Genomic DNA, 25,463 nt, shown 5'->3' on the forward strand with positions numbered 1-25,463 from the left:
CTAAGTGGAAGAACCTGGAAAGGCCATCTGCATTGGCATGGGCAGTCCCAGGTCTGTGTTCCACTATAAAGTCCATTCCCTGTAGGGAGATGGACCACCTCAACAGTTTAGGATTTTCACCTTTCATTTGCATCAGCCATTTGAGAGGTCTGTGGTCAGTTTGAACTAGGAAGTGAGTCCCAAAGAGGTATGGTCTCAGCTTCTTCAGGGACCAAACCACAGCAAAGGCCTCCCTCTCAATGGCACTCCAACGCTGCTCCCTGGGGAGTAACCTCCTGCTAATGAAAGCAACAGGCTGGTCAAGGCCATCATCATTTGTTTGGGACAAAACTGCCCCTATCCCATGTTCAGAGGCATCAGTCTGCACAATGAACTGCTTAGAATAATCTGGAGCTTTGAGAACTGGTGCTGAGCACATTGCTTGTTTCAGGGTGTCAAAGGCCTGTTGGCAGTCCACAGTCCAGTTCACTTTCTTGGGCATTTTCTTGGAGGTGAGTTCAGTGAGGGCTGTCACAATGGATCCATATCCCTTCACAAACCTCCTGTAATACCCAGTCAAGCCAAGGAATGCCCTGACTTGAGTCTGGGTTTTTGGAGCTACCCAGTCCAGAATGGTCTGGATCTTGGGTTGGAGTGGCTGAACTTGGCCTCCACCTACAAGGTGTCCCAAGTAAACCACAGTTCCCTGCCCTATCTGGCATTTGGATGCCTTGATAGAGAGGCCTGCAGATTGCAGAGCCTTCAAAACCTTCCTCAGGTGGACCAGGTGATCCTGCCAGGTGGAGCTAAAGACAGCAATATCATCAAGATAAGCTGTGCTAAAGGACTCCAAGCCAGCAAGGACTTGATTCACCAACCTTTGGAAGGTGGCAGGGGCATTCTTTAAACCAAAGGGCATAACAGTAAACTGATAATGCCCATCAGGTGTGGAGAATGCTGTCTTTTCTTTTGCTCCAGGTGCCATTTTTATTTGCCAGTACCCTGCTGTCAAGTCAAAGGTACTTAGGAATTTGGCAGCACCTAATTTATCAATGAGCTCATCAGCTCTTGGAATTGGATGAGCATCTGTCTTGGTGACAGAATTGAGCCCTCTGTAGTCCACACAAAACCTCATCTCTTTCTTTCCATCTGTGGTGTGAGGTTTGGGGACTAAGACCACTGGGCTAGCCCAGGGGCTGTCAGAGCGCTCAATGACTCCCAATTCCAGCATCTTGTGGACTTCCACCTTGATGCTTTCCTTAACATGGTCAGACTGTCTAAAGATTTTGTTCTTGACAGGCATGCTGTCTCCTGTGTCCACATCATGGGTACACAGGTGTGTCTGACCAGGGGTTAAGGAGAAGAGTTCAGGAAACTGTTGTAGGACTCTCCTACAATCAGCTTGTTGTTGGCCAGAGAGGGTGTCTGAGTAGATCACTCCATCTACTGTACCATCTTTTGGGTCTGATGACAGAAGATCAGGGAGAGGTTCACTCTCTGCCTCCTGATCCTCATCCGTTACCATCAACAGATTGACATCAGCCCTGTCGTGGAAGAGCTTAAGGCGGTTTACATGGATCACCCTTTTGGGGCTCCTGCTTGTGCCCAGGTCCACCAAGTAGGTGACCTGACTCTTCCTCTCTAGTACTGGGTAAGGGCCACTCCATTTGTCCTGGAGTGCCCTGGGAGCCACAGGCTCCAGAACCCAGACTTTCTGCCCTGGTTGGAACTCAACCAGTGCAGCCTTTTGGTCATACCAAAACTTCTGGAGCTGTTGGCTGGCCTCAAGGTTTTTGGTTGCCTTTTCCATGTACTCTGCCATTCTAGAGCGAAGGCCAAGTACATAGTCCACTATGTCCTGTTTAGGCTCATGGAGAGGTCTCTCCCAGCCTTCTTTAACAAGGGCAAGTGGTCCCCTTACAGGATGACCAAACAGAAGTTCAAAGGGTGAGAACCCTACTCCCTTCTGTGGTACCTCCCTGTAAGCGAAAAGCAGACATGGCAGGAGGACATCCCATCTCCTTTTGAGTTTTTCTGGGAGCCCCATGATCATGCCTTTTAATGTCTTGTTGAATCTCTCAACTAAGCCATTAGTTTGTGGATGGTAAGGTGTAGTGAATTTATAAGTCACTCCACACTCATTCCACATGTGCTTTAGGTATGCTGACATGAAGTTGGTACCTCTGTCAGACACCACCTCCTTAGGGAAACCCACTCTGGTAAAGATACCAATGAGGGCCTTGGCTACTGCAGGGGCAGTAGTCGACCTAAGGGGAATAGCTTCAGGATACCTGGTAGCATGATCCACTACTACCAGGATATACATATTTCCTGAGGCTGTGGGAGGTTCTAGTGGACCAACTATGTCCACACCCACTCTTTCAAAGGGCACCCCCACCACTGGAAGTGGAATGAGGGGGGCCTTTGGATGCCCACCTGTCTTACCACTGGCTTGACAGGTGGGGCAGGAGAGGCAAAACTCCTTAACCATGTTGGACATATTGGGCCAGTAGAAGTGGTTGACTAACCTCTCCCACGTCTTGGTTTGTCCCAAATGTCCAGCAAGGGGAATGTCATGGGCCAATGTTAGGATGAACTTCCTGAACAGCTGAGGCACTACCACTCTCCTAGTGGCACCAGGTTTGGGGTCTCTGGCCTCAGTGTACAGGAGTCCATCTTCCCAATAGACCCTATGCGTTCCATTTTTCTTGCCTTTGGACTCTTCAGCAGCTTGCTGCCTAAGGCCTTCAAGAGAGGGACAGGTTTCTTGTCCCTTACACAGCTCCTCCCTTGAGGGTCCCCCTGGGCCTAAGAGCTCAACCTGATAAGGTTCAAGCTCCAAAGGCTCAGTTCCCTCAGAGGGCAGAACTTCTTCCTGAGAAGAGAGGTTCCCTTTCTTTTGCTGTGTTGCAGTTGGCTTCCCAACTGACTTTCCTGTTCTCTTGGTAGGCTGGGCCATTTTTCCAGACTCCAGCTCTACTTTTTCACCCTGTGCCTTGCATTGTGCTCTTGTTTTCACACACACCAGTTCAGGGATACCCAGCATTGCTGCATGGGTTTTTAGTTCTACCTCAGCCCATGCTGAGGACTCCAGGTCATTTCCAAGCAGACAGTCCACTGGGATATTTGAGGAGACCACCACCTGTTTCAGGCCATTGACCCCTCCCCATTCTAAAGTAACCATTGCCATGGGATGTACTTTTCTCTGATTGTCAGTGTTGGTGACTGTGTAAGTTTTTCCAGTCAGGTATTGGCCAGGGGAAACCAGTTTCTCTGTCACCATGGTGACACTGGCACCTGTATCCCTCAGGCCCTCTATTCTAGTCCCATTAATTAAGAGTTGCTGTCTGTATTTTTGCATGTTAGGCGGCCAGACAGCTAGTGTGGCTAAATCCACTCCACCCTCAGAAACTAGAGTAGCTTCAGTGTGGACCCTGATTTGCTCTGGGCACACTGTTGATCCCACTTGGAGACTAGCCATACCAGTGTTACCTGGATGGGAGTTTGGAGTGGAACCTTTCTTGGGACAGGCCTTGTCTCCAGTTTGGTGTCCATGCTGTTTACAGCTATGACACCAGGCCTTTTTGGGATCAAAGTTTTTACCCTTGTACCCATTGTTTTGTGAAGAGGCTCTGGGCCCACCCTCCTGTGCAGGTTTTTGGGGGCCTGTAGAAGACTCTTTACTATTTTTAGTTTTGGTTGTCTCATCACCCTTCTGCTGGGGAGTCTTTGTGACCCCTTTCTTTTGGTCACCCCCTGTTGAAGTCTTGGACACCCTTGTCTTGACCCAATGGTCCGCCTTCTTTCCCAATTCTTGGGGAGAAATTGGTCCTAGGTCTACCAGATGCTGATGCAGTTTATCATTGAAACAATTACTTAACAGGTGTTCTTTCACAAATAAATTGTACAGCCCATCATAATTACTTACACCACTGCCTTGAATCCAACCATCTAGTGTTTTCACTGAGTAGTCAACAAAGTCAACCCAGGTCTGGCTCGAGGATTTTTGAGCCCCCCTGAACCTAATCCTGTACTCCTCAGTGGAGAATCCAAAGCCCTCAATCAGGGTACCCTTCATGAGGTCATAAGATTCTGCATCTTGTCCAGAGAGTGTGAGGAGTCTATCCCTACACTTTCCTGTGAACATTTCCCAAAGGAGAGCACCCCAGTGAGATCTGTTCACTTTTCTGGTTACACAAGCCCTCTCAAAAGCTGTGAACCATTTGGTGATGTCATCACCATCTTCATATTTAGTTACAATCCCTTTGGGGATTTTCAACATGTCAGGAGAATCTCTGACCCTATTTATGTTGCTGCCACCATTGATGGGTCCTAGGCCCATCTCTTGTCTTTCCCTCTCTATGGCTAGGATCTGTCTTTCCAAAGCCAATCTTTTGGCCATCCTGGCTAACTGGATGTCCTCTTCACTGGAGTTATCCTCAGTGATTTCAGAGTTGTTGGTCCCTCCTGTGAGGGAACCAGCATCTCTGACTATTATTTGTGGAGTCAGGGCTTGAGAAGCCCTGCTCTCCCTAAGTAGGACTGGAGGGGGGGAATTTCCCTCCAAGTCACTATCTTCATCCTCTGAGTTGCCATCCTCAGAGGGGTTGGCCTTTTCAAACTCTGCCAAAAGCTCCTGGAGCTGTACTTTGGTAGGTTTGGGGCCCATTGCTATTTTCTTTAGTTTACAGAGTGACCTTAGCTCTCTCATCTGTAGATGGAGGTAAGGTGTGGTGTCGAGTTCCACCACATTCACATCTGTGCTAGACATTATGCTTCTAAAAGTTGGAATACTTTTTAAGAAACTAAAACTGGTTCTAGAATCTAATTCAAACTTTTACAAACTTTTAAACTCTAAAAGAAATGCTAAACAGGATCTAACCCAAGGCCCTAGCAGGTCTTTTAAGAATTTAGAAAACTTTTCAAATTGCAAAAATCAATTTCTAATGACAATTTTGGAATTTGTCGTGTGATCAGGTATTGGCTGAGTAGTCCAGCAAATGCAAAGTCTTGTACCCCACCGCTGATCCACCAATGTAGGAAGTTGGCTCTGTATGTGCTATTTCAAAGTAAGGAATAGCATGCACAGAGTCCAAGGGTTCCCCTTAGAGGTAAAATAGTGGTAAAAATAGATAATACTAATGCTCTATTTTGTGGTAGTGTGGTCGAGCAGTAGGCTTATCCAAGGAGTAGTGTTAAGCATTTGTTGCACATACACATAGACAATAAATGAGGTACACACACTCAGAGACAAATCCAGCCAATAGGTTTTTATATAGAAAAATATCTTTTCTTAGTTTATTTTACGAACCACAGGTTCAAATTCTACATGTAATATCTCATTCGAAAGGTATTGCAGGTAAGTACTTTAGGAACTTCAAATCATCAAAATTGCATGTATACTTTTCAAGTTATTCACAAATAGCTGTTTTAAAAGTGGACACTTAGTGCAATTTTCACAGTTCCTAGGGGAGGTAAGTATTTGTTAGGTTAACCAGGTAAGTAAGACACTTACAGGGCTTAGTTCTTGGTCCAAGGTAGCCCACCGTTGGGGGTTCAGAGCAACCCCAAAGTCACCACACCAGCAGCTCAGGGCCGGTCAGGTGTAGAGTTCAAAGTGGTGCCCAAAACACATAGGCTAGAATGGAGAGAAGGGGGTGCCCCGGTTCCGGTCTGCTTGCAGGTAAGTACCCGCGTCTTCGGAGGGCAGACCAGGGGGGTTTTGTAGGGCACCGGGGGGGACACAAGTCCACACAGAAATTTCACCCTCAGCAGCGCGGGGGCGGCCGGGTGCAGTGTAGGAACAGGCGTCGGGTTCGCAATGTTAGTCTATGAGAGATCTCGGGATCTCTTCAGCGCTGCAGGCAGGCAAGGGGGGGATTCCTCGGGGAAACCTCCACTTGGGCAAGGGAGAGGGACTCCTGGGGGTCACTTCTCCAGTGAAAGTCCGGTCCTTCAGGTCCTGGGGGCTGCGGGTGCAGGGTCTCTCCCAGGCGTCGGGACTTTAGGTTCAAAGAGTCGCGGTCAGGGGAAGCCTCGGGATTCCCTCTGCAGGCGGCGCTGTGGGGGCTCAGGGGGGACAGGTTTTTGTACTCACAGTCTTAGAGTAGTCCTGGGGTCCCTCCTGAGGTGTTGGATCGCCACCAGCCGAGTCGGGGTCGCCGGGTGCAGTGTTGCAAGTCTCACGCTTCTTGCGGGGAGCTTGCAGGGTTCTTTAAAGCTGCTGGAAACAAAGTTGCAGCTTTTCTTGGAGCAGGTCCGCTGTCCTCGGGAGTTTCTTGTCTTTTCGAAGCAGGGGCAGTCCTCAGAGGATGTCGAGGTCGCTGGTCCCTTTGGAAGGCGTCGCTGGAGCAGGATCTTTGGAAGGCAGGAGACAGGCCGGTGAGTTTCTGGAGCCAAGGCAGTTGTCGTCTTCTGGTCTTCCTCTGCAGGGGTTTTCAGCTAGGCAGTCCTTCTTGTAGTTGCAGGAATCTAATTTTCTAGGGTTCAGGGTAGCCCTTAAATACTAAATTTAAGGGCGTGTTTAGGTCTGGGGGGTTAGTAGCCAATGGCTACTAGCCCTGAGGGTGGGTACACCCTCTTTGGGCCTCCTCCCAAGGGGAGGGGGTCACAGTCCTAACCCTATTGGGGGAATCCTCCATCTGCAAGATGGAGGATTTCTAAAAGTTAGAGTCACTTCAGCTCAGGACACCTTAGGGGCTGTCCTGACTGGCCAGTGACTCCTCCTTGTTGCTTTCTTTGTTCCCTCCAGCCTTGCCGCCAAAAGTGGGGGCCGTGGCCGGAGGGGGCGGGCAACTCCACTAAGCTGGAGTGCCCTGCTGGGCTGTGACAAAGGGGTGAGCCTTTGAGGCTCACCGCCAGGTGTTACAGCTCCTGCCTGGGTGAGGTGTTAGCATCTCCACCCAGTGCAGGCTTTGTTACTGGCCTCAGAGTGACAAAGGCACTCTCCCCATGGGGCCAGCAACATGTCTCTAGTGTGGCAGGCTGCTGGAACCAGTCAGCCTACACAGATAGTTGGTTAAGTTTCAGGGGGCACCTCTAAGGTGCCCTCTGTGGTGTATTTTACAATAAAATGTACACTGGCATCAGTGTGCATTTATTGTGCTGAGAAGTTTGATACCAAACTTCCCAGTTTTCAGTGTAGCCATTATGGTGCTGTGGAGTTCGTGTTTGACAGACTCCCAGACCATATACTCTTATGGCTACCCTGCACTTACAATGTCTAAGGTTTTATTTAGACACTGTAGGGGTACCATGCTCATGCACTGGTACCCTCACCTATGGTATAGTGCACCCTGCCTTAGGGCTGTAAGGCCTGCTAGAGGGGTGTCTTACCTATACTGCATAGGCAGTGAGAGGCTGGCATGGCACCCTGAGGGGAGTGCCATGTCGACTTACTCGTTTTGTCCTCACTAGCACACACAAGCTGGCAAGCAGTGTGTCTGTGCTGAGTGAGAGGTCTCCAGGGTGGCATAAGACATGCTGCAGCCCTTAGAGACCTTCCTTGGCATCAGGGCCCTTGGTACTAGAAGTACCAGTTACAAGGGACTTATCTGGATGCCAGGGTCTGCCAATTGTGGATACAAAAGTACAGGTTAGGGAAAGAACACTGGTGCTGGGGCCTGGTTAGCAGGCCTCAGCACACTTTCAATTGTAAACATAGCATCAGCAAAGGCAAAAAGTCAGGGGGCAACCATGCCAAGGAGGCATTTCCTTACAGTAAGTCACACACAATCCAAATTATCCTGTGCCCACCCTTTGGTAGCTTGGCACTGAGCAGTCAGGCAATATGTAAAGTATCTGTGTAATAAATCATACAGTAACAGTGAAAAGACCACAAAAATAGGTCAAAACAACCAAGATTTGATAAGTATAAGTTGAAATATCACTTTTGTAATGATAAGAAGAGTCAGAGTCTCTAAAAAGCAACAAGTGTCTCTTGCAAGAATAAAGGACCTGGTATGTGTCAAAATTACACACACGGAGACTGCAGAGGAGGGTATGTGAGGAAAACGAAGGGGTGTGTCTGATTTCCGGGCACACACAGATGATGCGTCGATTCTTTTCTACGCAGCAAGGACTTTGCATCGAATTCCGCCGTGCAGGCTTGAATCCTCTTTGCGAAGCGGGGTCTTGATGCCCATGGATGACGCGTGAAAATCCTGGGCGTGCAGGACGAAAGTCACAGGTGCTGCGCTGATCAGGTGGGCGATGCGTCAGAGGTTCTGTTGCACAGCAGGCGCTGCGGCGATTCCTCCCCCAGGAAGTCAGGCTGCGTCGTTCCGGTGATCCAGTCGACTGCACAGAAGTTTCAGTTGCAACTCTGGTGCCGTGTCAATCTCCACTCTGGGAGCCAGGTTGCTTAGCTCCTGTTCAGCGATGTAGTGATTCTTTCACCACTAGGTAGGCCGTGTGTCGATTTTCACCACACAAGGAGTTCCTCTGCAGAGATTAAGTCTTTTTGGCCCTGAGACTTCAGGAGGCAAGCTCAATCCAAGCCCTTGGAGAGCACTTCTCAGCAGAGCCAGAGGCAGAAAGGCTGCAGGGCAACAGCAAGGAAGCAGTCCTTCACGGCAAAGCAGTCCAGGTGAGTCCTTTGGGCAGCCAGGCAACTCCTCTTGGCAAGTTGCAGGATCTGGTTCAGAGTATCTGTCCCAGGAAGTGTCTGAGTTGGTGGGGTCAGGGACCCTGTTTATATAACCAAAAGTGCTTTGCAGTGGGGGAAGACTACAAAGAGTAGTTTTGAAGTGCACAAGGCCCCCTTTCACTACAACCCTGTCTGCCAGGCTCCCAGTAGGGGATCTGGCAGACCATTGCGTGTGGGCAGGACACTGTCCTTTGAAATGCAAGTGTCAGGCCCTCCACCCTTCCAGCCCAGGAAGACCCATTCAGTATGCAGATGTGTGCAGGTGTGACTGAGCATCCTGTGTTTGTGGGTGTCTGGGTGAAATGCACAAGGGAGCTGTCAACCAGCCCAGCCCAGCCCAGCCACGGCACGGATTGGAGACAGGCTTTAAGACCCAAAAGGATTTTAAGTGCAGAGAAATGCTCATTTTCTAAAAGTAGCATTTCTAAAATAGTAATATAGAATCCAACTTCAGCAATAATCAGGATTTTGTATTACTATTTTGGCCATACTATATGACTTGTTTACCCCTTTTTGACCTTATCTGGCTTAAGTGGCTAGTTAATCATACTAGAACGAGCTCCTCTAGTGGTGCAGGAAGAAACATACTGCTTACCCAGAAATAATCTGTTTAGAACTTACAGCTGTAGATTTACATGCTTTGGACATTCCTGCCATTTAGTGACCCTGCAATATCGTTTTCTTCAAAGTGTAAGTTTCGTTTTCGAGGAAACTTGATTTCCCCCTTCCTGAAACCCACAATGCAGCAGGACAAAGACTCCACCTCTGATGCACCCCCCCCCCCACCCCAAAGTCATATGGTTTTCCACTATATGGGGCTTGCCGTACTTCACAAGCTCGAGCTACAATTAGCATACATTTGAATCCAGTGACCGTGGATCTTCCAAAGCTGTAGCTGCCTAAAACGGACACTACAAATTCAACTGGGACCAAAGAGTTTTTACTAGATGCCAGGTCAAATGAGAATGACGTGTGGGTGGGGGTGGGTGTGTTTGGGATGGGTGTGTGGGGTGTGTGTGGGGGGCGAAGGGTGTGTGCGCGCGCACATGGGAGGGAAAGGGGTGGATGTAAATGGAGAACGCACTTACAATTCTCTGTAAGTGCAATTCTAAATTTATGTGGTAAGACCATCACAAAGTTTGCAAATTGTAGATTACCACTGGACCTCAAGGCATTAAACAGCCAACTTTTAAAATAGTTTGTTACTAATGAAACAGATATCCGATCTGCCTCTTGCAGAGAAGCAAGGCAAAGTAAAATGACCTCAGAGCAAATATTGAACATATTTGAGGAAGCAATCAGACTCCAATTTCCTACAAAGGTGACAGACTCTACACAAATCGAGCACTATGAAGGGTCCTCAGGATCTGGTGCACACCTTGAATTTGGTTGAAAAGGGATATCCAATTTGGATAGCAGATGGTGTGAGGTTAAGCTATACAAAAATGCATCGTAGGAACACAAAACAAGGCTGCATGGCACACCAAAAAAGGTTACATTTTAAAGGTTTAGCAACAAAAAATTTGGATGCAACTCATGAAGAGAAAACCTATGAAGGCTACTCGATTTGGGGCACGCATAAGAGGTCAGAACTCATTCTTTGAACACTTCTGTGCACCAGAAATTACACTTGGGGTTTTGTGAAATGTAAAATGTGATATAGCTGTTCACAATTTTGCAACACCACAAAGGTTGTGAACTTTGCACACATTTGCTATTGGTGTGTTCTTGCCAGACAAAACAGTTGAGCAGAATAATTCTGTAAAGTGTAAAAAGTTTAAAAAGAAAGTTTGTCCAAAGTTGGTCTGCTTTTGCACACCCTTTTCCCTAATCAGTTGGGAGGGAAAGCAGAAAACAGACAATATTTCTGCAATGGGTAAGAACATTCCTAAATCACTGCACAAGAGGGAAAGGCAGACGCAGAACTGGTAGAGAAACTGTTGGTTTTGACTACAGAGAACCCAGTCAAAGTAAAAGGTACATTTGCAAACTACCAAAACTAAGATTCAACCCTTCTGAGAAGGAAAACCCTACTATAATAGCAAATGGGAGAACCTCAAAGAAAAACATACCAGTGAAAATATCCTGAGGTTTTATTGAACTGTTCTCCTCTTAATGAACAAAGGTTTTGGGGGAATACAAATCTATACACAATTTATTTACAAACAAGATTAAAATACATATTTCTAATGTACAACAGCTGCGACTCAAACTATACACCATTCCATGGCAGACAGTAGTTCACAATATAATTTAAGAGATTTTATTTGCAGAAATGTGTGGAAAAGACTAAACAAGGTTCAAGCAACTATTCATTCAACCAATCAACCACTTTCAAAAAACTTTTCATCAAAATGATACAAGTCTGTATCACTCCCAACAGAGTTAAAAGTACATAAAAGATCTTCAAAAACATCTTCCTGCATAGAACTTTCACAGTTTGAAAAACTGAAACTAGATCCATTGATTGCTGAATTACTGCAAACTATAGGCGGTGTTTCTTTTGTGCTGTAATTGTGGTGGCCATTCACACTACCATTTTTCAGGTGTGGTGGCACTGAAACCCCATTTACATTATCCACCAACATCTCCAATAACCTAGTACCATCTTCTTCATATTTTCTCATTCCCAATAAAGGGAGAGGTGCAGGAGACAATAACTCTGCTAAGAATTCAGCATCACCTGGGCTACTGCATAATGAATTGTTCGAGCTCATGGTGTGCACAGATTCACTATCTACACTATCAATATGCTCTTGCAATGCCTTTAGGAGGTCTTGCAGAGATGCATGCTTACTAGATTCAGAGTCCAATAAATTCCTGGATGTATTGTTTTCAGAATTTCTATTGCTTCGAACATTTACCAGTGAGTCAAGAGAAGCCAATTCATTTTTTTTTGCTTTTAGCTTTTTTAGAAGTTTTAAACGAAGTCTGCGGATTTTGTTCTCTCTATCAGAATCACCATTTTTTGGTACCAATTTCTGATAGCCATTTGAAATGTATGCCCCTTTCAATGACCCTTTGAGAGCAGGAGACTCTTCTCCATTTGAGATGGACTGGAAACCTCCTAACGTCTTTACAGAAGGTGAGGCTAAATTATTTTCTGAAGAATTCACAGACTTTACATATTTACTGATGTTCTTTAAACTTGAAGGCAGAGACACCTGTTTACATTCATTTCGGGGAACTATTTTCTCTTCAGTGCTTTTATTAATACCTTTGGCAATAAAGCCACCAAAACTGGTAGCCCCCTTAAGAGGAATCTTGCCATTTGGTTCTAGTGGGGAAGTTCCTTTTGAATTTCGTCCATAGGCATCAAAACATTGCTGTGGAACATTACACTTGGAATTTTTTGCTCTTGGAGTCTTAACACTCAGACTAGATGGAAGAACGGGGTGTTTGCCAATTAAACCATTAACCCAATTCGAAGCAAATCCTTTCTTACAATTCTGTTTTGACAATGACAAAGAATCATTTTCCACTACATTCATGCATGTCCAATTTATGTCACTGTTATTTGGCATAGGATCAATATTTACAGCTGGCTTCCCCTCATTCACCTGACTAAATTGAGGGTCCTCATGTATAAATGAATTCTTACTAAATGTCTGCTTCAGAACTTTTGAACGTTCCTGAACGATTACTGTAGTGCTATCATTAACAGAACTAGTAGCTAGAGAAGCCAGTGCATTACAATGTTCAATCAGTCCAGATTGGCTTTGAGCTCCTGCACACCCATTTGTCACTACCGTTTTTGAAGAAGTTTTACCTTGCAACGAAGTTTGCAAGGGAGAGACAGAAGCATTTTCTTGTGGTTGGGGTACACAGTTTCTAGCCATCTCAACCACTTCTATCACATGGTTATGTTCCTGTGGCTTTTCTCCAGAATCAACTTTAACTTCTACAAGATTCAAAGTTATAGCATCATCATTAGCTAAATTCTGAAAACCAAAAAGACCACCTCCCTGCTCCCAGGTTACATTCAATGGCTCAGCTGATAGTGCAGACATATTCACTTTGGGCCGCTCAGCAGGTACACTAAGTACTTTGTTACATTGGGCAGGAGAAACAGATAGCACACAGGGAAGAGGAAGATACTCTCCATTTTCTTTGTGGATACGAGAACTGGCATATATGTCGTTTTTCCTTTCCCAGTACACAATATGAATCTCTGAAGGAGGTACTTCACACTTCTCATGGCACCAACAATAAGGACCTTTCAAATCATCACATTCCAGCCAAGAACCTGAAAAACAGAGATAAATTATGTGAAGACAACAAACATCTCTATACCACTCTCTAGCCCCATCCTCTGCTCCCAATATAATTATGTATTGTGTGCAGTTAATGTACTTTTAATAAAATTCTATATTGCAGGCAGTGAGGGCTACTTCATGGACGCTTTTCACTGGTTATGAAAATCTCTCACTAAACGAAGAATGCACGGCTTAATTTTCAGATGTTGTGAAAGGAAAGAAAATGAACTATTTAAATTCTAAGATTGTACACATCAGATGTTCACCTGTGCACACTATCAAATCTCAATCTAATTTTCCTGAAGGATACTCATACAAATGTTACATGGGTTTTCTTTTTGCTGCAAGAAAGTGGTCAACTAGTATTTGGAGAGTTCACAATTTCCTGTTGACCAGTTTAAAAGACCTGGCATCTGCAATACATATGGAAAAGGTGCCTTTTTCAAAGGAAACAAACTAAATGTTAACATCTTACTCCTTGTACACTTTTGCAGAATAACCTGCTTTGATATATTTTTACAAATGCTAGTCTGATGATTAGTTTTACTTTAGATAATTTTTTTAATGTAATGATGTTAAAATTAGGTTCCACTTTGTTAATTAGCCGATTGATTGTTAGGTTCAAATGACTTGCTGTTTTAACTGGTTTTACAGCTTTTATTGTTAAACTTTAACTGCAATAAACATAACAGACTGACTTTTTTTAACATCTCTCCATTTGGTATCTTCATTTTACAAACTGGTAAAGTTGAAAGATAAAAGCTCACAAGCATAGAAAGTATAACCAAACAAGGTCACCTTCTAACTGACCATTTAAACAGCTTTTTGTTTATTCATGTTAGAAAATAGGAAACAAAATGAGTTCCTAAATACTAAAGATGTAAGAATATAATTCAATAGTCCAGGTTTCTTTCTAGAGTGAGTGGTGCACTTCACAGATAGCACCCTACAGTTTTGCAGCAAACTAGTTGTTAACCAAACATATTGTGAAAACAAAGGTGAGACAAGGATCTATTTGCGACGAGGTTTAACTATGTATAGCGTCTGGCAATTGCTCAGTTGTTACTTCAAGGAAAGTATATTTTTCCCAAATGGAAGCAACGCATTATACAGCCACTACTAACTAAAAGGTATCTGAAAACAAGTGTGATGTGTACCAAACGGGAAACATCCTGAACAACTAGGTCTAAACCACTACTTGCCTGAACCACTACTGCTAAACACCTAAAAAGTCTCTACAACTAAGTACTGAACAACTACTGTCTAAACAATTGTGCCTGAATAACCCATTGCCTGAACAACTAATTTTAAGGTAAGGTTTTCTTTTTGGTTTTTATGGTTTATTAGTTGTTTAGAATATATACATATATATTAGTTGTTCAGGCAATTGTTATTCAGGCACAATTGTTGTTTAGACAGTAGTTGTTCAGTACTTAGTTGTAGAGACTTTTTAGTTGTTTAGCAGTAGTGGTTTAGGCTATAGTTGTTTAGGACCTAGTTGTTCTGTCACATATTCGTACCAAACTGCTAAGACACAGAAATTAACATGGAATTTGTGAGGCTCAGGCCCTTAATATGAGCTTATATGCACTTCCAAGCCAGCGATGAACGTGTTTTGCAAACACCAGGACAAGGATTACATGCAAGGTCAAAATTAAGGATACAGAAATGTTCAAACTTTATCTTGATTTAGAACACAGAACAAAAAATGTTGTGAAATGTACAGGTATGTCACTGACAGTATGGTAGTACAGAAACATTGAGTGAGAAGAGGCATTATAAAAATATATATAATTCCACAGGGTGTGTTTTGTTTGCCAAACACATTGTGAAAATATAAAGACTGGTAGATCAACACTGTAAGGAAAATATTAATAAGTGTGTTTTGTTAGTGGAGCTTGGTCAATAAGAAATGGTTTCTTACCTGTAACTCCAGTTCTCTCGTGGGGGTATTTCCATGATAGTCATAAGCACTGAATAGTTCCGCGCGCCTGCGGGGACCCCGGAGCACTGTTGTGTAGTATATTCTTAAGTGCAATCATCAGCTCCTTGACAAAAAGGTCTGTGAAAAACACTTAAGAATAACAATGTGCAGCCTATGTGAACAGCTACACAGGCCAAATTGTTAGAAGAAAAAAACAGTTGTAGTGTAAATTTCACGTTTAAACCTCTATTTATTCTATAAATACATAAATAAATACATTCTCATATTTTATTTACACCTCTCATGAGAATAAAACAATGTAGGGCAGTGTAGCCCATAGGCTGCCATTATACAGAATGAAAATAGAGCTGTGCCTTTAAGAAAGTAAAGTCTTCCTGTTTCCCATCATGCACAGCAAAAGGCAGTTGCCTCAGTTCTTTTTTGGAGGCTATTAACCTGACATGAAGAAAAAACAAAACATTTGTTGGAGTACCAACCTCCATAATATTCATGTTCTATGTCAACTCCACCGGGGAGGAGGGAGGGTTGCTTATGACTATCATGGAAATACCCCCACGAGAGAACTGGAGTTACAGGTAAGAAACCATTTCTTCTCTCGTAGGGGATTTCCATGTATAGTCATAAGCACTGAATAGAGTAGCAAGCCCATCCCCATAACCGCGGTGGAGTAGATATAAGAATACTGAGAAAAACATGAATCATGCAAACAAATTCTTGAGCAAAGCCTGCCCAACCTGAGCATCTGCCCTAGCGTCTGTATCAAGGCAGTAATGCTTAGTAAAGGTATGGACCGACCTCCAAGTGGCAGCCTTGCATATTTCTGCCAAAGGGACATTTCTCATCAAGGCTACAGTAGCTGCTTTCCCTCTGGTAGAGTGGGCTTTTGGCCTACCACCAAGGGATTTGTTTGCTAACTGATAACATAACATTATACATGAAACAATCCACCTGGATAAAGATTGTTTAGATGTACCCAAACCTGTTCTGATTGGGCCATAGTTAATAAAAAGCTGTTGTGATTTTCGTAAGCTTTTTGTCCTGTCCAAGTAAAATTTCAATACTCTCTTTACATCCAGAGAGTGCAGAGTTCTCTCAGCAGGAGTAGCTGGATTCTGAAAGAAAGTCGGTAATGAAATTGTTTGGTTCACATGGAAGTCGGAGACTACCTTAGGTAAAAATTTTGGATGAGTTCTCATTACCACTTTTGCAGAATGAAAAACCGTGTAGGGTTCCTGAGCGCAAAGGGCCTGGATTTCGCTGACCCTACGCGCTGAAGTGATTGCCACCAGAAAAGCAGCTTTCTATGTGAGATGTTGCAGCGATGCCTTATGTATTGGCTCGAATGGCGGCAGCATCAGACGTGATAAGACAACGTTCAGTTCCCATGGAGGAGAAGGCTTTCTAATGGGGGGAAAAACCTTCTTTAAACCTTCTAGGAAATCCTTAATAATCGGAATCCGAAAAAAGGAAGTTTGTGAAGGACTCTTTCTGTATGCTGTGACAGCCGCCAAGTGAACTTTTATTGACGACAGTTGTAAGCCCGATTTTGCCAAACTTAACAAGTATGGCAGGATAGATTGTTCTCCACAGGAAACCGGGTCAATGTTGTTGTGTAAACACCAAATGCAGAATCTCTTCCACTTGCTTGCATAGGCTGATCGTGTGGAAGGGCGCTTTGCTTCCTTCAGAATTTCCATACAATCCTGAGGTAGGTTCAAGTGTCCATATTGCACTAGCTCAGGAGCCATGCTGCCAAACTCAACGATGAGGGGTTGGGATGAGATATCTGCCCTCTGAACTTCGTGAGAAGGTCCGGACGATATGGTAGCCTGATGTGTGGTTTGAGTGACCGGTGAAGAAGGTCTGGGAACCACCACTGGCGTGGCCACTCCGGAGCAATTAGGATCATTTTGGTCTGAACATTGGACAGCTTCTGGAGGACCGCCGGAATCAGGGGAAGCGGTGGAAAGGCGTAAAGAAATGCTCCTGACCAGCTTATCCACAGGGCATTCCCCAGTGTCCCTGGATGGTAATATCTGGAGGCGAAGTTTTGGCATTTTTTGTTTTCTGGGGTTGCGAATAGGTCTGTAGAGGGGGTACCCCAGAGTGCGAAAATGGAATGAACGACGTCGTCGTGTAGTACCCATTCGTGGTTCTCGTCCATTACCCGACTGAGGGCATCCGCTTGAACATTCTGGATGCCGGGCAGGTGAGTTGCCACTAGTGACAGGTTCCTGGCTAGAAGCCAATGCCAGATTGTCTGAGCCTCTCTGGATAAAATTCTGGACCTGGTGCCTCCTTGTTTGTTCACGTAGTACATAGTGGCCACGTTGTCTGTCTGGAGAAGGAGAGTTTCCGTTCTCAGAGAGGGAAGGAAGGCTTTGAGCGCAAGGTGGACTGCGCGAAGTTCCAGCAGGTTGATGTGATAGAGACTCTCTCTCTGTGACCACTCGCCTTGGACTCGAAGATGTTCCATGTGCGCCCCCCATCCGATCAGTGACGCATCTGTTACGATGGTTTGAGATGGGGGCCGTTGTTGGAACGGAATCCCCACCAAGAGATTGCTGGGTAAACACCACCACTTGAGGGATTGTAGGGTGTGAGGAGAAAGAAGGACTTTGTTCTCCCAATCGTCCCTCAGTTGACACCACTGATCCTCCAGGTTTTCCTGCAATGGTCTCATATGGAGGCGAGCATTGGGAACCAGATGGATACAAGACGCCATCGAGCCCAGTAGAGAAGCTATTATTCTTGCAGTGGCTTGAGGTCTTTCCTGCAGTTGTTTGCACTTCTGGAGAATCGATAACCGTCGTTCCTCCGAAGGAAACACCTTTCCTAGCCTGGTATCTACAATGGCCCCTAAGTAATGCAACCTCTGAACAGGTGTTGCTGTAGATTTCAGGAGATTGACTTGAAGACCAAGTTTTTGCAGCAGTTGTAGAGTCCATTCGAAATGTTGCTGTGTCTCGAGACAACTGGAGGCCTTTATGAGCCAATCGTCTAGATAGGGGTAGACGAATATTCGCTGTTTCCTCAAGTGGGCGGCTACTACCGCCATGCATTTGGAAAAAGTTCTTGGCGCTGATTTTAGGCCGAAAGGTAGAACTGCAAATTGGTAATGGCGTTTTCCGACAGTGAACCTTAGGAATTTTCGATGTTTCTTGGTTACTGGGATGTGAAAGTAAGCGTCGCAAAGATCTATCGCACATAGCCAGTCGCCCTGACGTAGATGTGGATAAATTTGGTGTAAGGCTAACATCCTGAATTTTTCTTTGCGAATCCATTTGTTTGCTGTCCTCAGATCTAAGATGGGACAAACTCTTGTTTGTCTTTTTTCGGTACAAGGAAATATCTCGAATAAATCCCCTTCCCTTGCTGGCTGATGGGAACGGGTTCTATGGCTCTTTTTTGCAATAGGATATTGACCTCTAACTGTAGAGCTTCGAGATGGCGGTTGGCTGTTTTGGGTGGAACAGATGGTGGAGGACTGGTGAATCTGAGAGCGTAACCATGTCTCACAATATTCAATACCCAGGCGTCTGTTGTGATGCGTAGCCACTCGTCCAGATGATTTGAGATACTTCCCCCTACCGGAGTGGATAACGGAGGAGGGGGAAGCAAAGATTCAGGGCTTAGACGTGGGAGCCTGTCGAGTTGCCTGAGTTTGAGGTGTTGAACGACCCCTTGTCGACCTTCGCTGAGTAGAGAAACCCCTTTGATACTGCTGTTGTTGCTGTTGCTGGGGGCGCGAAGACATCCAGTGTGGCGACTGATACCGGTGGGTGAAAAGTCGTCGTTGATATGGCCGGAAAACCTTCCTTTGTTCTTTCGGTCTTTCCATCCCTACCGCTTTCAAGGTATCTAGTTCAGCTTTCATTCTAGCCATCTCGTCATCGGCATGAGAACCGAACAAGGTGGAGCCCGAGAAAGGCAGGTTTTGTATTCTCTGCTGCGCTTCAGGTTTGAGTGATGTAAGTCTCAACCATGCATGCCTTCTGAGCGCTATCCCGTGTGCATAATTGTGTGCGGATAGCACCGAAGAGTCAGCTGCAGCACTTATAATTTGGTTAGACACCATGGATCCCTCACCCACGACCTCCAGGAAATCTTCCCTTTTATCCTTAGGAAGATGTTCCGCAAACTGTATTAAAGAGTCCCAGAGGGCACGATCGTACCGCCCTAATAACGCAGTAGCGCTGGCTGCCTTCATCGTGACGGCTGCAGTAGAGCATACTTTTCGTCCTGCAGCATCTATCTTTCTGCTCTCTTTATCTGGAGGTGAAGAAGAAGATGGTGAGGTTGAATGCAGTTTCTTTGCCGCTACTATGACCACCGAATCAGGAACTGGGTCCGACCTCAAGAATAGAGGATCTTGTTCTGGTGGACGATATTTTTTAATAAGTCTGGAAGGAGCAGACTTTGTTGCGGCCGGTGCAAGGAAAATATCCATTGCTGGTTCAAGGAGACCTGGAACCAGTGGAAGCAAAGGTCTGGAAGATGTCCTGTGATGCAAGGTCTCGAAGATCACTGACGTCGATGGGGCAGGTACCGCCAGCGGGATGTTCAGCTTGGTTGCCCCTCGTACTAAGACCTCCTGGAACGTATTCACATCATCTATGGGGGACACTCTCGGGGACGGTGAGTCCGATAGGGTTGGAGAGTAGTCCCGTGTAGACGAAGAAGAACGCCTGTGATGTGAATGCTGAGATCTCTGTGGGTCATGACGGTGTCGAGAGGAAGAAGAGCGTCTAGAGGAATGTCCCGAACGTCTTACAGACCGCGTTGGAGTCCTCAAAACAGACTCTACAGGCGGAGCCGGAAGAGGCGCCGTAGGTGTTACCGGCGTCTGTGGCAATGGTGATTGTCGAGGAGAGAGTTGTGGAGACGCTGGAAGGAGGATGATTGAAGCCGAGGATTCTGAGGTTGTATAAACCCTCCTAGGTCTTTTTGATTGTCTCGACGTCGACACACTCCTCGACGTCGAAGTACGGTGACGGCGAGTGTCCTTCGCCGTCGATTCTTCTCGCCGTTGAGAATCTCTCGACGACGACCCTCGACGTCGCCGTGATGACGGTGAACGTCTACGACGTCGAGCACCCCTCGACGTTGATCGATCTCGCCGTTTCGACGGCGAACCGGATTCAGATCTCCTCGACGTGGAACGTCCTCGCCGTGTCGACGGTGACCCAGATCTCGACGGCGAAAGTCCACGCCGTCTCGACGGCGAAATCGTCGTCGACGGCGAGCGATGTCTCTTTCTCGCCGGCGAACCACTCCTCGACGGCGAGCATGTTGGCGCCGTTCCTTGCCTCGACGTCGACGCCCTCGACGTCGTCGGAGACCTGTGCCGTTTTTGAGCCGGTCTGGTCGGAGTTATAGAGGAACCAGTGTGAGCCCTGGTAGAAGACTGACCTTCTCCTCGCTCTGTGGTAGAATGACCACTTTTCCTCCTGTCCTCTTTCGCCTGGAGTCGGATCTTCTCCCTGTCACGAAGGGTCCTTCTGGAGAAGGTTTTGCAGATGTCACACGACTCCGGTTTGTGGCTGGATGGAAGGCAAATTATGCAGACCCGATGTGGATCTGTTTTGGCCTTTTTTCTGCCACAAGAAGGACATTTGTCAAACAGTGAAGGCATTTCTGAAGTAGAAAAACCTCAAAATTCTGTCAGAATCTAACAGAAAAAAGCAGAAAATTATCACTCAATGTTAAAAACGTCGAGTGAAAATGAAATTCAAAAGATTTTAAATGAATTTCTGTCACAAAAGGATTTTGTGAGGTAGAGCTCAATGCTTCAGGGTCCTGTCAGAAAGGAGCAGGAAAAAAGAACTGAGGCAACTGCCTTTTGCTGTGCATGATGGGAAACAGGAAGACTTTACTTTCTTAAAGGCACAGCTCTATTTTCATTCTGTATAATGGCAGCCTATGGGCTACACTGCCCTACATTGTTTTATTCTCATGAGAGGTGTAAATAAAATATGAGAATGTATTTATTTATGTATTTATAGAATAAATAGAGGTTTAAACGTGAAATTTACACTACAACTGTTTTTTTCTTCTAACAATTTGGCCTGTGTAGCTGTTCACATAGGCTGCACATTGTTATTCTTAAGTGTTTTTCACAGACCTTTTTGTCAAGGAGCTGATGATTGCACTTAAGAATATACTACACAACAGTGCTCCGGGGTCCCCGCAGGCGCGCGGAACTATTCAGTGCTTATGACTATACATGGAAATCCCCTACGAGAGAAAATGACTATCACGCCTTACTCTTTGTAGTGTACTTTGCCGCCATTTCAAAGCAAAACTCTGGAAATGCGGTTGAGAGCTACACACTCGGTCTGGAAAGTTAAGGAAACTTATTAGCAATTCCTAGCTGACATGTTCATGTGTCCTATTTTTTTCTTTAGCCCAAGACAGGGCTATTTGAAAAGTTAACAGATCAAGCAAATGATAAATGTAATAAAATCATTCTGTTCTCCACAGAAAAGGTCCAAAGATACACAGCCTCAGACTACCGGAATTGTTTTCAAACTCAAGCCCCCTTCAGTACCAATTAGCTGAAATCCAAAGATCACTTAAACCAACCATCTGTATGCACGTGAATAGTTAACTTTGAGACAGTTCACATTTGACTGCCTACTAAGGCTCAAACTAATATCCTTAGTATCTCTATTAACAGAAGCATCAATTACATCTACAAAAAACGAAAAGCCAAACCTTGAGGCAAAGAAACATTAGCAAAATTAAAAATGTCTAGGTCACTTTTGCACTTCAGTTGCTAATCCAGTGCCACAGAAGATGCAGACCTTTAAGCTGCAGACTTTCCTTTTTGCATTATAACCAATGCCAAGAGCATGCTTTTTAGTTTTGTCATTTTGGATCATTCTGTAGTGTTCCACGCTATTAACTGTACTCCAATGTCCTACTGTATAAGTGACTTAAACTGTTTGATCAGTACACAGGAGGTAAACAAAATGTATCTGTCCCCTGATGCAAAATATTCTAATTCAGTCAGGGCCAGCCTTATTCGACTCTCTCCCCAGAGTTAATTAGTAGTTACGTTAGCTGCCTGTGTATGATCAGGTCTATAAATCAGTAAGCACTAATACTGAATGATGGACAGTTTCCAAGAACAAACAAACCTGCCCAGCCATCCATCCATGCAACTCTGGCTCAAAACCTTTCAAGAACTTGATTAACCACTCCCAAACGTTAAACCAAAAAGCCCTGTTCCACATACAATAAATTATTGTTCAATGCCACAAATTACAAAAAATTCTCAAAAGTTTGAGAACGAAATTCTATTTCAGCCTTATTTCAAAACTGCACTCTAGACCATGGCGCTCTACAGGTTTCATGCCTAAAAATACCTTGTGTTGCAAAAACTAAATCCACTCACGGCCATCACCATGCATGATGCTTCACAAGCACCTGAAATGTCAACCTCATTCAATCTTACCCTACAGGCTCTTCCTTCTCATAAAGAATGTGAGCCATCAATAACCAATGTCTTTTGGAGGGCCAACGAACATATCCAAAGTGATACAGCCGACCAGTTACAATGAAGGCCTTTATTTGACAATGCTCACTTTCCCAAAATATCTGTCACAGGAATGCCATGAAAATCAGAATCTTCCTTCCCATTAAAATTCCCAATCTTACCTTCCAACTTTACGTCAAACTGATCCGAAGGCTCCCAGAACTGCCATTGTGATCTTTTCACACACTACTCTTCATCTGCCCTGTATCTGACCAAAAACTAAATTTGTTTGTGAAATGCAATCACCCAAGTGTATGTAAACTGTGCCACTATTTACTTTGTCCACTGCAGTATTAATAACTGTTTCTCCATTAACAGAGCAATAAGTGGAGGGACATCTCTAACCCAACTTACTATTCCATTATTGCTCATGTAATATAATGGCCATACCTGTGTTAGCTGACCCAAGGCAATGTCTAGTCACCTATTATGTTAAAGCACTGCTTAACATTTAATAAACAAAGACGGGGATACCTATTTTCACCACTGAAACACACTGGACATAAATAAATAAGAACAATCTTGATAACAGCCTGAAACTTTTATTTCCTTTAATAAATTCGATCAAATCATGCAAACCTAACAGCTAGAACTGAAAAATGTCTCAAATTGCAACGTCACTCAAACATTCTGTAACTATTAGCAATGCAACCGCACTATCATCTGCCTCTTTGGGTTATGTGAAAATCTATTTCCTGACTACTATGGCTACTGCTGTGCTAGCATACACCAGTCTGATGACCAAGAATCATTTTGGCACAGTAATGAAAATGTCACTTACCCAGTGTACATCTGTTCGTGGCATTGGTCGCTGCAGATTCACATGTTGTGCACAGTCCGCCATCTGGTGTTGGGTCGGAGTGTTACAAGTTGTTTTTCTTCGAAGAAGTCTTTCGAGTCACGAGACCGAGGGACTCCTCCTCTTTGCTTCCATTGCGCATGGGCGTCGGCTCCATCTTAGATTGTTTTCACCGCAGAGGGTGAGGTAGGAGTTGTGTGTGTTAGTAATAGTGCCCATGCAATGGAATGAATAAGTATGTACAAATTAAGGTTAAGTAATATATATATATATATATATACACAAATGTACAGATGTTGAAGATAACTTCCGACGGCTACAGGCTCCCGGGGAGGCGGGTGGGCACATGTGAATCTGCAGCGACCAATGCCACGAACAGATGTACACTGGGTAAGTGACATTTTCAGTTCGATGGCATCTGTTGCTGCAGATACACATGTTGTGCATAGACTAGTAAGCAGTTATCTCCCCAAAAGCGGTGGCTCAGCCTGTAGGAGTGGAAGTAGTCTGAAACAAAGTTCTCAGTACGGCTTGACCTACTGTGGCCTGTTGTGCGGATAGCACGTCTACACAGTAGTGTTTAGTAAATGTGTGAGGCGTGGACCATGTGGCTGCCTTACATATTTCGTGCATTGGAATATTTCCTAGGAATGCCATGCTAGCCTATTTCGTGCATTGGAATATTTCCTAGGAATGCCATGCTAGCGCCTTTTTTCCTGGTTGAGTGTGCCCTTGGTGTAATGGGCAGTTGTCTCTTTGCTTTAAGATAGCAGGTTTGGATGCATTTAACTATCCATCTGGCTATACCTTGTTTTGATATTGGGTTTCCTGTATGAGGTTTTTGAAATGCAATAAACAGTTGTTTTGTTTTCCTAACCTCCTTTGTTCTGTCGATGTAGTACATTAGTGCTCTTTTGACATCTAATGTATGTAGTGCCCTTTCAGCTACTGAGTCTGGCTGTGGGAAGAACACTGGTAACTCTACCGTTTGATTTAAGTGGAACGGTGAAATAATCTTTGGTAGGAATTTAGGGTTGGTTCTTAGTACAACCTTATTTTTGTGTATTTGGATAAAAGGTTCTTGTATTGTAAATGCCTGAATTTCACTTACTCTTCTTAGAGATGTGATGGCAATGAGAAATGCAACTTTCCAGGTTAAGAATTGTATTTCACAAGAATGCATGGGTTCAAAAGGTGGTCCCATGAGTCTTGTCAAGACGATGTTAAGGTTTCATGAAGGAACTGGTGGTGTTCTTGGTGGTATTATTCTTCTTAGGCCTTCCATAAATGCTTTAATGACGGGTATCCTGAACAGTGAAGTTGAATGAGTAATCTGCAGGTATGCAGATATTGCTGCAAGGTGTATTTTTATGGAAGAGAAGGCTAGATTTGACTTTTGTAAGTGTAGTAAGTATCCCACTACATCTTTTGGGGATGCGTGTAATGGATGAACTTGATTATTATGGCAGTAGCAAACAAACCTTTTCCATTTGCTTGCATAGCAGTGTCTAGTGGATGGCCTTCTAGCTTGTTTTATGACTTCCATACATTGAGGGAGGTTTAAATGTCCGAAATCTAGGATTTCAGGAGCCAGATTGCTAGATTGAGCGATGCTGGGTTTGGATGCCTGATCTGCTGTTTGTGTTGTGTTAACAGATCTGGCCTGTTGGGTAACTTGACGTGTGGTACTACTGACAGGTCTAGTAGTGTTGTGTACCAAGGTTGTCTTGCCCATGTTGGTGCTATTAATATGAGTTTGAGTTTGTTTTGACTCAATTTGTTTACTAGATATGGAAGGAGAGGGAGAGGGGGAAAAGCGTATGCAAATTTCCCTGACCAGTTCATCCACAGGGCATTGCCTTGAGACTGTCTGTGTGGGTACCTGGATGCGAAGTCTCGGCATTTTGCGTTCTCCTTTGTGGCAAATAGGTCTATTTGCGGTGTTCCCCAAATTTTGAAGTAAGTGTTTAGGATTTGGGGGTGAATCTCCCATTCGTGGACCTGTTGGTGATCTCGAGAGAGATTGTCTGCTAGTTGATTTTGGATCCCTGGAATAAACTGTACTATTAGGCGAATGTGGTTGTGAATTGCCCATTGCCATATCTTTTGTGCTAGGAGACATAGCTGTGTCGAGTGTGTTACCCCTTGCTTGTTTAGGTAATACATTGTTGTCATGTTGTCTGTTTTGACAAGAACGTATTTGTGGGTTATGATGGGTTGAAATGCTTTTAGCGCCAGGAATACTGCTAGTAATTCGAGGTGATTTATATGCAGTTTTGTTTGATGTACGTCCCATT

At 44.7% G+C, this 25,463-nt stretch overlaps 1 protein-coding gene across 4 annotated transcripts in view; it reads right to left on the reverse strand.

Moving 5' to 3' along the window:
- The window catches only part of USPL1 (ubiquitin specific peptidase like 1), a 357,088-nt gene that overhangs the window by 112,489 nt on the left and 219,136 nt on the right, over positions 1 to 25,463 (reverse strand). For 2 of the 4 annotated variants that reach the window (XM_069202188.1, XM_069202187.1), the window contains one exon: positions 10,702 to 12,872. The exons of the other annotated variants lie outside the window; for them this stretch is intronic. In XM_069202188.1, the coding sequence (XP_069058289.1) occupies positions 10,951 to 12,872 (1,922 nt within the window). In that variant the 3' untranslated portion in view covers positions 10,702 to 10,950. Of the gene's footprint in view, positions 1 to 10,701; positions 12,873 to 25,463 lie in introns of those variants that run through there. 4 annotated transcript variants of the gene reach the window in all.

Source organism: Pleurodeles waltl, chromosome 8 (genome assembly GCF_031143425.1).
Source record: "Pleurodeles waltl isolate 20211129_DDA chromosome 8, aPleWal1.hap1.20221129, whole genome shotgun sequence".
Lineage (NCBI taxonomy): Eukaryota > Metazoa > Chordata > Amphibia > Caudata > Salamandridae > Pleurodeles > Pleurodeles waltl.